The sequence below is a fragment of the Passer domesticus genome, chromosome 1 (assembly GCF_036417665.1).
Source record: "Passer domesticus isolate bPasDom1 chromosome 1, bPasDom1.hap1, whole genome shotgun sequence".
Lineage (NCBI taxonomy): Eukaryota > Metazoa > Chordata > Aves > Passeriformes > Passeridae > Passer > Passer domesticus.
In genome coordinates, this window is record NC_087474.1 from 1,852,945 (window position 1) to 1,868,204 (window position 15,260).

Genomic DNA, 15,260 nt, shown 5'->3' on the forward strand with positions numbered 1-15,260 from the left:
ATAAAAACCAGGTTTTTGGAGAAATCTAAATGAAATACAAGAGGTTCTAGATGAAATGCTGGAGGGTTTAGAGGTTTATCATTACTTTTAAACTGTCTTTAAATCTTTTTATTGTTATACTTTGAGCACGGATTGCAATCAACAATTAAACCTACAAGCACCGTTTATCACATCCACATTTTTCCACCAGCTTTGCAGCAATGGGAATCATCCAGTGCTCTGAGGCTTGCTAATATTCAGAGATATAGGGCCAAACAATTAATACTGTTAATTGTCCTTCTTTTCTAGCCAAGAACAGCATTGTCCAGGGCTTGGAGAATGTGGAGGCTGTGGAAGGAGGGGAAGCCCTGTTCGAGTGCTACCTCTCCAAGCCTGAGACCTACAACTACAACTGGCTGATTGACGATGAACCTGCCAAAACCACAGAAAACACTGAGATGGTTTACTTTGAAAATGGACTCAGGCATATCCTGCTGCTGAAGAATTTAACTCCCCAGGACAGCTGCAGGGTGACTTTCATGTGCAGTGATGCTGTGACCTCAGCCTTCCTCACAGTGAAAGGTAACTCAGGTGCTTGGGCAGGGAAAATCTTCAATTTCTGGTTGGAAAGGGGGAAAGAAACCAGGGAAATATGATGAGTAGCGGCAAGGAAATGTTGCATTTGTTGTTTGTCTCTTATCTAAATGTTCTTCCCACACAATAAATCATAGAATCATTCAGGTTGGAAAGATCTCTGAGATCATCAAACCCAACATGAACTCAAAGAATCACAGAGTGGATTGGGTTGGAGGGAACCTTAAAGATCATCCAGTGCCACCCCCTGCCATGGCAGGGACACCTCCCACTATTTCAGGCTGCTCCAAGCCCCATCCAACCTGGCCTTTGGCATTTCCAGGGCTCCAGGGGCAGCTACAGCTTCTCTGAGTACCCTGTATCAGGGCCTCACCACACTCACAGCAAAGAATTTCTTCCTAATATCTCATGTAAACCTATTCTCTGTCCATCTGAATCCATTCCCCCTTGTCCTGTCACTCCACGCTCTTGCAAAAAGTCCCTCGCCATCTTTCTTGTTGGCTCCCTTCATGTACAAATTAGGTCATCCCAAAGCATTTTGTTTTCCCATGAAAAATAAAAATCTGAAGAAAAATGCAATTCCCTCACCCCTAAATGGATGATGCTTTACAATTTCCTTGTTTTCTTGCTCTGTAGGATGTGAGATGGTTTATAAGCAGGACCAGTTGGCACTGAATTAGCAGCAAATGATTGTCTCAGAGCTCTCATGATTCTGATGAGTTTGGTTGTGTTTATAGGCACTTCAGGGCTTCAGAGAGGGGGGTTTTATCAGCAACAACATTATCTATGTATCCTTTTACTTTATGGTATTACAGGAGACCCCAGTGGGGACCAGAAACCCTTTCTGTGTAAGAAAATAAGAGGACAAAAGCAGAGATCCGTCTCCACTTATGGATTAGATGGGGTTTGGAGCAACCTGGTCTGGTGGAAGGCATACAAGATGGGCTTTAAAGTCCAAACCAAACCATTCTGTGATTCTAAACCTTCTGTTCTGGCAATACACATAAACCTTTTAATGACCTCCTTGCTCTCCAAGGCCTGGGTGTTCAGAGATTCAGCACAAATATTCACAAAATCTCCTGGTTGTTTCTGGAACTGAGGGCTTGATCACTGATTTAATCTACAGGGTGGCGCCTGCAGTTCTTGCAGCCCCTCACGGATGTGGAAGTGTCTCTGGGGGAAAAAGCAACATTTAGCTGTGTCCTGAGTGAAGCTGTGCCAGTTAGTGAAGTGGCCTGGTACAGCAATGACACAGAGATCCAGCCAGGTGAGGACTGGGAGGTGCAAGCAGATGGAAACAAATACAAACTCATTCTGAAAAAAGCCCAACTGCGTCATTCTGGAGAGGTGACCTTTGCTTCCAGGGAGGCCATTTCATCAGCCAAGCTTTCTGTGATTGGTAAGTGTGTGTTGTTCCAGCCCATGGCCACTCAAATTCTCAAACTTTGGTATTGAGCTACAACACTGAATATCCCAATCTTTGTGCTGATCCTTTCCACTTTGCCTCACATGTACCAAAATAGTGTTGTTAGTCTGAGAAGATACTACTGGCAACTTGTTCTTTGACCAGATCCACCTCATCAGAAGAAAAATGTATCAGGCTAGTGATGGTAGAGATGCTCTCCAACTTTCTTTAGCTGCAGTCTTTTGTAAAATGTAACATAAACTCTAACAAAAATCAGTATTCTCAGAGTTCAACTTCACTCTTGGAAATGTGGACACAGGAGGGAGCTGAGCTAGAATCCATGTGGAAAAATTATCCAGAACAGCAGAGGAATCCTTGAAATCTGCTAGTCAGCTCAGGTGCAGGGCAAACAGTTTTCCAGATTAATGAGCAGCATGTTAAACCCTCAAGTGGGGACACCCATGAAGCACACACCTCCTGCTCCAGAGACACGAGAGTTAAGTAGGGAAGATGATAATTCCCTAATTCCCTCGTGGAGCAGGTTGGATGATGCCACATCAGTGTCCATTTCAGCACCCAGGATCTGGCTCCTTCCCACAGTGGGACAAGTGGGTGACCCAGCAGTGGTCACGCAGCACCATCCCAGTGATGGTTACGAGATAATTAAATGTATTTTAGCTGTAGCTGAGATGTTAAAGAGTCACTGATGGACCATCTATACTTTAAATGGCTACAGGTAATCTCTGCCTAATGATTTCTGAGTCTGAAGGGATCTCTGTTACACATTCCAGTCATTTCCACCACAATAATAATAATAAAAGGATTTAAATCAGCTTTTCTAATTTTGGGTACTTACATTTAATGAATTTCAAAATAAAAATACAATACTCTTCCTGTTGACAGATTTTTCTGTATGAAATCTGGCTGACAACAGAGAAAAGATTTTATGTTGTTCTTGTGGTGTCCAGAGTCAAAGAACTGGCTGTTGACCATATTTGCCTTTAATTCTTTGGATTGGTATGTCATGGCAGGTCACTTACATCATAAATGTTTTGAACTCAAGACTGAAGCAATTATTTCTGTCTTTTAGGCCAAAGTGTAATGTAAGCAAGGAACATTTTCCAGTGTCCTGAGTGTAGGGATTGGGATTAGATGATCTTCAAGGTCCCAACCCAAACCATTCTATGATCATGGACAGCAGGACACCAGATCATTCCCATCACATATTTATCTGTTTTTGCCTGATGCTGTGACACATACTGCAATTACACAGAAGTGGAATGACTCGTTATTAAAATATTTGAGCTACTCTTTAGTCCCATAATAACTTGATTTCAATTAAGGCCAGACCTAAAATAAACACAATCAAGGCTCAAATGTGCTTGGAATTTTCAGCTGAACTCCTTGATACTATGGGCTGTGTAGGATTATCTTTATTCTAAGCTTGGTGGGACAAAGAGGTTAATTATTTGAGATGAGAGTTGGAAAATGAATGTTTCTCATTGGCAGCATAGATCAGGGCAGACAAGGGCAAATCAGTGGAGGACAGGTACTCATGGTCATGATTTTATTATGACTTTCCACTCAACTTTACAACAAGGAGAATACTCGGTCCATTGCGCTTCTGTCCTCATGGAGAAGAAGGAGGACAGAAGTGACTTCTTCACTTTGCAGAAGGCTCTGGGGTGTTTTAGGATGAAGTGTTACTGCTCACAGCATACATCACAGGACCTCTGTTGTGCCCCCAGCCCTCCCCGAGCCACCCGAAGAGCCAGAAGTTCTAAGTCAGAGCAGCCACTCTGTCACCCTGTCCTGGCACAAGCCGCTGGGCGACGGCGGCCGGGACATCCTGGGCTACAAGGTGGAGAGGAAAATCCCAGGAGTTGGCTGGCAGTCGTGCAGAGAGGGCCTCATCCAAAACACGGAGCTCACTGTGGATGGCCTCAGCCCGGGGGAGCCCTACAGATTCCGCGTGTCGGCCGTAAATAAAGCGGGGGCCAGCGAGGCGGTGCACTTCCCCCAGATGGTGCGGTTAGGTGAGGATGGACACAGCTCCAGGGAGGACTGCAAGCGCCTGCAGACCCTACATTTTGCATGGCATGCCTGCTTCACCCATTCCAGGCATCTCCCAGTGCAATATCTTTCAGTGCTTGGCTGCCAACACAAAAGAGGAGGAAGTGCTTGGGATAAAAAGCTCGTTCTGGGCTGCCGTGAACAAAAGCTGCTGTGATTTTAGCACTGTTCTTTTATTTCCTCCACTGCATCCAGCTGTCTTGCAGCCTGCACTGCATCATCCACGTGCTGGCCCATCACCATGGGTTTCTTGCACTGCACCCATGTGTTGGGCAGTCACTATGAGTGTCTTTTCTGGTGGAGTTAGGATGGAATGAGTGAAAAAGGGCATGCTAGAATGTGTTTGGAGTAACCAAGACTGTGACCATGAGTGAGCAATGTTGTCTTCTTCACCCATCTTTTTAATGTTTTTTATGCATCTTTTTCAAGAATTCTCCCAAAGATAATGCTGAGGGACACAGTTCCTTCGCTGTCTGATGGTGAAACTTTGGAAGCTTCAGTGGGATGGGGAGTCTCTCTCAATCTTTCTTTTCTTGCAACTCTTTCTCTGGTGTCACTCATCTAAATTCCTCAAAATTAGTATAATGATAAAAAATACTCTTTTGCTTAAGGTTCAGGTACACAATGTCTTTTTTTGGTAACAATAACAGCTGCCAGTGCTGGACCTTGATGACTCTGCACATGCTGACTTTCTCAACAACAAACCCCAGGCTTTTTGGGCAGCAATCCCCTCACCCTGGTGAAACATGCAGAGAGGAAAGTAACCTTGAGGGATGTGCTGCTTTTGGGAACCCAGAACTGTCTTTTACATCCTAGTCAACATCTCTGACTTAAATATGGTTTTCTTTGAGGTATCATGGTTCCACAAACAGCATTCTGTTGGTAGACCTCCTTCCAAAGTAAAGAAAATGCAGAGAATTTTTTTGTTTAAATTATTTATGCTTTTTGATAATTTTTACTCTTCCTCAGATTGCATAAATATATATCTATATTTTTCTTTTTATTTCAAGGCAGAGATGAATGCCTCTTTGAATAATCTCTTTTCATTCTATTTATTGTTTCTTTTTGTCTCACAACTTCTTCACTTTGAAACATTTAATATCTAGAAATCTGTAGAACTTCTTTTATACTGATGATGGGTAAATGAAGACCAGCAAACACACAGGAATGTGGAAAATGCAACCACTTCTGCATGTATGTGTTTAGATGGAGCTGGTTTAAGCACTGGGAGAGCTTGGAAAGTTGTTTTGATATTATCTTTGGAAGAACACACTTTGGATGCTGCCAGTCTTTTAATTTTTTTTTTCCTTTGGTTGTCTGCAATAGGTGAAAAATCTGTAAATGATGGATGGTTTGCTTGGATATTGTATGGAGTGGAGTTCCTTAAAGCCACATGATTGTTCTTTGTGTTAATTCACTTTATTTCTGTAATTGCAGAGCCTCCAATTACCATCACCCAACCTTTGGTGGGAGGATCTGTCTCAGAAGGGGGGGTGGCTCGCCTAGAGTGCACATTATCAAGTAAAACTGAGGAGAAAGTGACTTGGTTCAAGGGAAAAGAGCAAATAAAAGCCGGAGGGAGATACGAGATCGTCTCTGATGGAACGAAGCAGATACTCATTATCCGTGGATTTAAACCTGAGGATCAGGACAGCTACACCTGCATGGCTTCTCCAGAAGTCAAATCTGTTGCCAGCCTGTGTCTTGAAGGTATGGAGTGTGCATTGCTGGGGTGTTAAATCAGGTCTGGTATGGACATCCAGGGCAATCTCCACAGCTTGACTGGAATTCATTTTCTTTTACAAGCTATGACAACAACCCACAACAAATTGTTATTTTCCTGTTTGGCATTGCCCCGTATGTTCCTGTATCCCAAATCGTTTTGAGTTGCTCAGATTAGAGTTTCTGGAGACAGATATTTAAGGCGTGGCATTATTGTCTCTATGTGAGTTTTTGGTGCCTTTTGAGATGCTTTAGGGTGTTCTGTGGATGTCCCAGACAACGTGGAGCATCTCAAAAGAGACTGGGCAACATGCAGAGGCACTTGAATGTGTTCCAGATACCTTCAGACTTAGGCACATCCAATCAAGCAAGTGTGTCCATGTGAGATGGGAGTCTCAGCTCCCAGCACAGCCACTGGAGATCAGTTCAGGACAGACAGGGAAGCCCTGTATATCTGGGAGATAGGATGAGCCTGAGTAGCTTTCCAGGCTCCACTGGCAGTCTTAACAACAAGTTCATCAACTGCAACATTAAAAAGGGCACAGATCTCTTTATTGGGTTCAAATGTGCAAGGAATAAATATTTTTTTAAAAAAGTTGTTTTGTAATGTTTTAAGTGCATGCATAAAATCACAGAATTGTTGAGGTTGGACAGACTGAAGATGGTGTGGTCCATCCTCCTCCTGAAAGCATGGTCAGCTAGGACAAGTTCACCTGGACCAGATTCAATTATATCAACTTCCCAGAGAGGGTGTGAAGTCTCCTTCTCTGGAGATATTCAAAATCCATCTGGACACTGAATAATGTGATCTAGGGGACTGTACTTGAGCAGGGAGGTTGGACTAGATGATATCCAACAGTCCCTTCCAACCTTCCCCATCCTGTGATTCTGTAAATTCCCATGTTGTCCTCAGTATGATGCTTAGTTAAATGCCACTGAGACTCCCCTCTAGAACATTTCCATGTGCTTTCTCAAAACTCACAGACATTTAACTTCTCATCTGTTTAATTTCCTGCAGTTCCCACAGTGTCGATGCTGAAGGAGATTGCCAGGGAAGCTCCCCCTGCCAGCCGGGCTGAAGAGCAGGTGGATGGACACATCCAGCCCAGCCTGCCCCCTGAAGCTGCCCAGGAGGGAGATCTTCACCTCTTGTGGGAAGCCCTGGCCAAGAAGCGCCGTATGAGCCGGGAGCCCACCTTGGACTCCATCAGCGAGGTGCCTGAGGAGGATGAGAAGCTTCAGAAGCTGAGGAAGGAGGAAGCAGAGATGTCTCACTACTACTCGGAGGAGTACTCCACGTGTGACGAGCTGGCCAGGACAGGAGAGGCAGATTTCTCTTTCACAAGCTCTGATGATGAGTCCAGAGCTGGGACTCCTTCCCTAGTTAACTACCTCAAGAAAGCTGGGAAAAAGAGCACCAGCATTACCAGCAAGGTTCAGTCCACCTCCACAGGAAAACTATGGAAGCAGTGGGAGACATCCACAGTGGAGACCACTGTGGCCACCACAGCTGCTCAGCCAGCTGAACCAGAGCTGCCAGATTTAGACGACCCCTCCATGAACAAGGCAGCTGTGAAGATCCAAGCCGCTTTCAAAGGCTACAAAGTCAGAAAAGAGATCAAGCAACAAGAGTGCCCGGTGTTTACTGAGACCTTCAAAGACTTCTCTGGAGAGCCTGGAAGCACCCTGCACCTGGAGTGTGTGGCCCACAGCAAAACCGACATGAACGTGCGCTGGCTGAAAGACGGGAAGGAGCTCTCGGATGGCCGCTACTACCACATAGACAACTACAGCGACGGCACCTGCTCCTTGATCATCGCCGGCCTGGACAGGAAGGATGCAGGTAAATACACCTGTGAGGCATCCAATAAGTTTGGCAAGGTCTCGCACAGCGCTAAGGTGGTGGTTGGCACTCAGGAAGCTCAGGTTCTTGCTAAGGAGAAGAGGAACAAGCAGAGCACCGACAGCGAGACGGAGAGCTCGTCCGGCAGCGAGCTGGACGACGCTTTCCGAAAAGCAGGAAGGAGACTCCACAGACTCTTCAGGGCCAAGATCTCCACGGAGATCTCGGATGTGGAGGAAGAGCTCTTTGTCAGCGCAGATGAAGGGGACATAGACGTGGTTGACCACCAGACGTACCGTGAGGATGACCAGTACATCTACATCAAGTTTGAAATCATGTCTGAGGCCAAAACAGCCGCCACGCGGTTCAGAGAGATGTTTGGTGCTCTGGGAATTCCAGTGGAGATCGACATCTTGGAACAAGGCCCGAAAAAAATCGAATTGCGCATTGGGAAGGCATCACCTCCCACCTTTGGGAAGTTTCCACCTCCGGTAGCGAGACCTCCACCACCTTTGCTGACTTCTGACACAGGTAGGGGAAGCAAATCTTGCCTATTCCTTGGAATACACAGTGGGAATAGGTCACAATATAATTTGTAACTCTTGAGCAAGTTTGGTTTTTTTGGTTTTTTAATTAGTTGCAGGTATTTTTGTGAAAGCTTTGCACTTTTAGAAAAAATAATGACTTTTTAAATTCTTTGTCATTTTGAGGGAGAGGAGGCAAACTGGTGAGGGGGTTACAATGTATTGGCTTATCTATGAAGCCCCTTTTCATGGTAGAAACGTCAGCTACTACAACATGACCATAAATACTATGATTATGGTACTTAAATTAATTATGCAGGGTTTAGAATGGTTCTGAGGGAGACAAGACATTTTGACAAGGATAGGAGCAGGGATAATATATAGTTGGCAGCTGTAGTATTGGTATCAGCTGTGCTGATGGAGTATCTTCATAGTGCTAGGGAGTTTCTTGACTCTTTTCTAGAGAAAATATATTACTCTGCAATTAAAAAACTGGAAACCAGAAGTCTGGGCAGCAGGGACCTAAAATATATCTTTAACTAAAACCAAACTTTTCTTTCTTCTCTCCAACCACCCCACCTTTAGCCCCCATGTTCATGACCGAGCTCCAAAACCAAGAGGTCCAGGATGGGTACCCAGTGAGCTTCGACTGCATTGTCATTGGCAAACCCCTGCCCACGGTTCGCTGGTTCAAGGATGGCAAAGCTATTGAGGAAAACGATCATTACATGATTAATGAGGACCAGGAAGGGTGTCACCAGCTGATCATCACTGCTGTGGTGCCCACGGACATGGGCGTCTACCGCTGCCTCGCTGAGAACAACATGGGGGTGGCTTCAACCAAGGCTGAGCTTCGTGTGGACTGTAAGTCTCAAAATCACAGTAGAAAAACCAATTAAAGGAGTTCTGCTGAGACCTGATTAATTTTTTTTTCCTCAAGGAAAGCACCATTTGATGCTGTTGAGTCAGGGACAGAAAGAAAGACTCTAGTCTTCAGGCGGATTAGGAGGTTAACTCTAATGAAAATAATGAGTCTTTTATAATGTGACTTGCTAAGGTGATACTTGATTTGTTTCAAAGTAGAAACATCTCACACTATTGGTGACTATGAATAGCACACTGTGAAGAACCATAACTATAAACAATGGTTACAGAAAGAGAGATAAAATTGTTTTAATTCTTTCTTCTAAGATTCTCAGGCTCAGCCTGGGAGAAATTATCTCTGTTCTTTCTTCGACTGAACTGAGAATCTCCATACTATTTACATTTTAAAGGAAGGTGTTTTGGCCAGAAAACTTTCACTTGCAAACTTCTTGGGTTTAGCTGGGTTTTGCTAACTCCAAGGCAAGGTTCAGAGCAAAGCTTTTGGGGTGAACAGAGGGGCATTTCATAATCCAGGGACGTGTGGGATCCTACCACAGTACAATATAAAATCCACCTGCCAGTCACTCAAATTAGTAAGGGAGCTAAAATCAGTAAGAACTATTTAAGCAAGAAAAATATTTTCAAAGCTCAGATGATTCAAGACCGATCTTCTTCCATTTAATAGTGACCAGCACAGACTATGAGACAGCAGCAGATGCAACAGAGACATCATCTTATTACAGTGCCAAGGAATATATTTCAAGGTAAAATATGGAACTGTGGCTCTAACCTCTGACTCGGTGAGATCATTCTGTGTATTTATGCCAGGGTTGGGTTTGCTGTGTTGAGCAGGGCAGGTTAATGCCATAAAGGAGCATCCAGCCCAGCTGAGATGCAATAACTGCAACAGCTGCACATTTATCATGGGCAGAATTGCTCTGGAGCCTTCAGGCAAGCTGGGGTATTTCCTCAAGGAATCATTCTGTTACTTTTAATGTCAGATGGTGCTGAGTCTGTCCTCAGGATGCCAAAACCCACAGACTGAATTTACCTAAAACAGGTTATTCTGATGCCAAACTCTTACCTGGAGTCCTGATTTTCTTCTTTCTAATCCCAATTGCTGCTTAGCCGAGAACAGGAGGAATCCACCACTGAGGAGGAGCAGCTGCCCCAGATCTTTGATGAGCTTCATGATATTCACGTGGCACCTGGAGCATCGCTGGCTAAATTTCACCTGAAGGTGAAAGGTGAGTCGATCCCATGGTATTGTCAGTTTTCCAGGTCTGATATCAGGTTGAAGTGCTGGACAAGGTTTTCCAAGGTGTTCTTCTACAGCTGTGACCTCAGGCTGAGCACCTTGCACTATTTCTGCACAAACCAGCTGGGGAATGTGTTCATGCTGCTGAACAGGAACTGTTGGAGCGGACTCAGGCAGATTAAGCCTCATTTTTTGTCCATATATCCAAGCATAATGTGTTTCTGAAAACTGAATTCTGGATTTCTCTGAGCACAGGAGCATTAGAAATAATAAACTTGACATTATTTGTTATCATTATTAATAGCTATCATTAGATACTACATATATATTTATATAACATAAACAACTAGATCTAGTGTAACATATTTATATTAATCATAATTATGTAATAATATTAATAAAAATGAAGTCACTCTCCTTTATTCTCTTCAATAAATTAAGCAGTCATGGACTTGCCTCCCTCCATTAAGGGTTTGCTCGTACAATGTAAAAACTGCAAAAATGTCCCTCTGGTGTTGACTCTGGTAGGGAGAGGTAGGGATTTTCCTGTTTTCTCCTGTTGCTGTCTATAAAAATCATGAGAATGCATTTGGCTTCAACATTTCTCCTTGTGAACCTTTCAAATCAGACTTAAGTGTTGATTTTTTCAACCTCCAAGGCATTTGCACATGCAGACAATATGAGGAATGCCAGAAACTCAGGAGACAGGAAATAATTTTGACTGATAAATCTTATTTAATGCCTTTTTAAGCATTCCTAATTGGTTAAACCCTTGAAACAGGAGCCCTGTTAAACCCTTGAAACAGCAGAGGGCCCGGCAGTTTGGAGATGCTCCCAAATCAGCGTTGCCAATGAATTTTGTTCTCCGTGTCTGTAACTGCTCCTCACAGGGTACCCTCAGCCTCGTCTCTATTGGTTCAAAAATGGGCAGCCCCTGAAGGCCTCAGACCGTATCCTCAAGACTGACAGGCAGGAATTCCACTCCCTGGAAATCCGCGACGTCACCAAAGCAGACGCCGGCCAGTACTTGATTTTTGTCATCAACTCTGCTGGCTCTGCATATTCCTCGGCCAGGCTGGTAGTCAAAGGTGGGTGTTCCTCTGTTTTGGGCTGTTCCAGAGGTTCTTGCCATGTTGCATAGTTATTTTTTACTGAGGACACCTCTTAAGGTAACTCAGTTGAGATGGGGAAGTCTGTAAGTAAAAGATGATGTGCACTACTCTTGGTTCCTAATTTATTCACCTATAAATTTACTGTTTAAGAAGATGATGATGCCACTTCTCTGTGGTCTGACTGTTGTCTCATAAACAGGTATTTTATTTTTGCGCATCCTCATTAACCTTAAAAGTTCATTTCATTAAAACTTAGGGGCTCTTACAAATCACACCAATATTTCTGTGTAATATCTCCACTGGAGTCACTTTGGGAGCTTTTTCCTGCAACTCCTGGATTAACACTTATTTATAGTTGTCGTGTTCTTTTTTTCTCCTTGTGTTTCAGATCCTTATGAGAAAGAAGAGCCATCCAAAACAGGTGAGAGAAGCCACAGCAGGTGAGAACAGAAGCCCCAGGAATTTTTCAGTCTAAACTCACCATGCTTCTTCAATAATATTATTTCCAGATTCCCATGAGCAGCTGATACCGCCAAGATTCCTTGAAAGATTTACAAACAAGAAGGTGAAAAAGGGTGCAAGCATCACATTATCTGTCAAAGTTGAAGGTAAGTGAGCAGATACCTCATCTTTCTGAATAACACTTGAAATGTGTAATTTCACAACACATTCTTCTCTCTCTGCCCCCAAGTCATTTTAACCTTATATCCTATATCTGAAGTCTGGGATTCTACTCACAACTTACATTTCTTACACGGACACTTCACAGTGGTTTTTTTTTTTACCTCCATTTTTTTTTTTCACCTCCATTTTTCTGTATGTAAAAATGTGGATGATGACACTTTGCAGTATGATGGATGTTGACCATGCATTGTATGGTGATTGACAATTTTGGTTTTATGGAAAGATATTATGTATTTATGAGCATGCTGTAAAATGGTTTATCCTCCTTTATTGCATATTATGCCTGTTATTGTTGGGAAAGTATCAGAAAATGGATCAAACCAGCATTTTTTCACAGCAAGGCTCATCATTTTAAGGGAGGAACACAAACAGGAAGATTAAAGCTTATTGCACCAATTTCCCTTTAGGACATCCACCACCAACAGTCACTTGGATGAAAGAAGAGTCTCGGGAAGACATCCTGTGGATCAAACCCGACACTCCTGGGTACAAACTGGCCAGCTCCAACATGCACCACAGCCTGATCCTGCTGGATGTCAAGAAGAAGTACAGTGGAGCTTACACCTGCATTGCCACCAACAAGGCTGGCCAGTCCATCTGCACGGCCAACCTGGAAGTTGCAGATGGTAAATCTTTGCCCCAACACAAACAATTTCCCTATATTTCCCTTTTATGCAGTGTCTAAGGGGAAAAAAACTCCAAAAAACCAAGTGTGACTGTTAAACAAATTATCCAATCACACCCAAAAAAAAAAAAGAAAAAAAAAAATTTCTCAAGAGCAGCCATGATTTTGCTTCTCTTGCAAATGGTTGCACTCTTTACTTCTATAATATTTAGGATTTCTGACTCTGTCTTCTATTAACAGCAGCATATTTTCTGTATAAACAAAAGGCAAGTCTCAAGAGCAACCAAATTAAGTACAAATTTAAAAAAAATGACATGCAATGTAAAGTAACTGGAAAAAGTCACCTTTTGAAAAACTATTTTGAATGCTTCACTCTGCTGAGGTATTTTGTATTAGAGTTATTTGATTTTTGTAGGGTTTTCTAAGGCCTTTTTTCACACAATAAGATGGGGGAAAATCAAATATATACTGGGAATTGGGGCAGAGCTGTGAAGGATACCATTTTTCTGTTCCTGTCTTGTATCCCACATTTTTATTGTACCAAGAGCTGCAGGAGCATAACTTGAGCAGTGTGGGGAAATGGGGCAATTACATATTTTCCATGGACAGGGAGAGGAGGGAGAAACCATTGCCATCCCAGGACTGGGAATATATATCCCAGGTCAGGAGCTGCTGCAGTGCTCCACATCTAGAAAATGTGCCTGCACTAAATAGCTAAAAAAGGACATTCTGTGCCTTCTGTCCTCTAATGACAAACCCCAATCTTGCAGTGAAAGAGGCTGAAGTCCTGACCCAGGAGCGTGTGATGGTGTCAGAAGCCATCATGACCACACTGGGGTAAGATGGAAGTGTGGGAGAAGGGGGATGTGTTCCTCATTTAGCTCTCCTTACTGCCCATTTTATTGTGACTTTTAACTCTGCTTTATTCTCTTTTTCAGAACTATTCAGTCCTCTGAAGGTAAGAGAAGCTGTTTTCTCTCTCTTCTTCCTGTCCTCCATATCTACAGCTGAGACTGTCAATGTATTTCATGTATCCATTCATTTTTGTCCACTTTTCTTGAAATTGTCTGAAAAGTTGGAACCTTTCAGGACTGCTCACTGTTCAAGGGTGAATTATTTGGATGAACTTGAAAGCAAGCACAGTTTTAAAAACAGGAGAAGGGAAGAAAATTAAACCTTCCTTCCACAGAAACTTTTATTACTCAAAAAGAGATGAATTTTCAATGACACTGCCAGCTTAATAACAAATTCTCTTTTTTTTTTTGTCCAGGAGACCTTGAAGCTGGCAGAGAAGGTGTGCCCAAAAGTCCTATTTCATTAGCTGATGTTGGCTCAGAAGAGTTCTTCCAGAAACTCACCTCACGTATCTCAGAAATGGTATCTGCAAAAATAACTCAGGGTAAGGAATCTGAAAAACACAGTTTAATTATGGTAGGAAAAAAAACAAAACCAAACTCCATCTCTTTTTTTAAGTGTTGCTTAATTATAAGTGAGATTTACACAGTAGGTTTTGAGACAGTTTTTCTATATAAGCAAATGAACATTTCTCAGTGCTTAGGGGTAAGAAATTTAAGTAGAAATCCATCTAACCTGCACATTTCCATCTAGAATGTTGAACTAGAAAAAAAGCTATTACAGTAAATTGTAAAAATATAAGTGTACTTTGCCTATCTTAGGTATTTTGAGTTCCTCAGACATTCATCATTTCGAAATCAGAAAGAATCCTGTTTCTGTACTTCCCACATCTTCAAGTTTTAGCTCACAGTGGAATTTTAAAATCAAATTGAGGCTGAAAACTCTGTGCACAGCCGTGCAGTAATCCAGTGATTTGTTGAATTGGATGAAAAATTCTGGTTTGTGTCTGCCCTGATCATCTTGTAGAAAAAGTTTAACTTGGAGCAAAAATAGAGGCATTAACTCTTCAACAAGCATTCTTGCAGTGCAGTGGCAATACATGCAGTAGGCCTGCAGCACCATGTGTTAAAACATCCAAATTATTAATTTAATCCTAAATATCAATAGGAAATCACACTAAATATTACTGTGAATGCTCTTCCTAGAAAGAAGAAAAATTATGATAGATTTGGTTGATGTTTACATTGGGGATATTATTAAATACTTTGCTGTTGCTCTGCTCTTCAGCTAAACTTCGAGTACCAGGTGCAGAAAGTGATGATGAGTCAAGAACTCCCTCTGCATCTCCTCGCCATGGACGATCCAGACCTTCATCCATTGCTCAGGAATCCTCCTCTGAATCCGAAGATGGAGATTCCAGAGGGGAGGTATGACATCTCTATGGGCAAGTTGGACACAAGGAGAAAACTAAACTTAGAATGACCAACCTACCGTGGTGTAGGGATCTCCATCCTCTTTTGTGATGTGATTCAATTTTGTAGGTATATTTAGCAGTTAAATGTTGTGTCTGTGATACACAGCTCAGAGAATCAAATTCTGATGCTCACCCTGTGATCCTGAACAAGTGGTTCAAGTCAACATGATCAAAACATACCCGTGACTTGGCAGCTCTTTCTTTCACAGCTGAACTTCAGGAAGTCAGAACTTGATTTTCTGTGGCCT

The 15,260-nt window shown here is 42.8% G+C and overlaps 1 protein-coding gene across 1 annotated transcript in view; it reads left to right on the forward strand.

Moving 5' to 3' along the window:
• OBSCN (obscurin, cytoskeletal calmodulin and titin-interacting RhoGEF) overlaps window positions 1-15,260 on the forward strand; it is a 198,831-nt gene that overhangs the window by 126,811 nt on the left and 56,760 nt on the right. Inside the window, exons 63-78 of the mRNA XM_064416433.1 lie at window positions 289-561; window positions 1,700-1,972; window positions 3,727-4,014; window positions 5,489-5,761; window positions 6,792-8,147; window positions 8,726-9,004; window positions 9,690-9,768; window positions 10,133-10,251; window positions 11,153-11,350; window positions 11,763-11,795; window positions 11,884-11,982; window positions 12,466-12,684; window positions 13,454-13,520; window positions 13,622-13,641; window positions 13,954-14,082; window positions 14,826-14,965. Coding sequence (XP_064272503.1) covers window positions 289-561; window positions 1,700-1,972; window positions 3,727-4,014; window positions 5,489-5,761; window positions 6,792-8,147; window positions 8,726-9,004; window positions 9,690-9,768; window positions 10,133-10,251; window positions 11,153-11,350; window positions 11,763-11,795; window positions 11,884-11,982; window positions 12,466-12,684; window positions 13,454-13,520; window positions 13,622-13,641; window positions 13,954-14,082; window positions 14,826-14,965 — 3,845 coding nt within the window. The remainder of the gene's footprint in view (window positions 1-288; window positions 562-1,699; window positions 1,973-3,726; window positions 4,015-5,488; window positions 5,762-6,791; window positions 8,148-8,725; window positions 9,005-9,689; window positions 9,769-10,132; window positions 10,252-11,152; window positions 11,351-11,762; window positions 11,796-11,883; window positions 11,983-12,465; window positions 12,685-13,453; window positions 13,521-13,621; window positions 13,642-13,953; window positions 14,083-14,825; window positions 14,966-15,260) is intronic.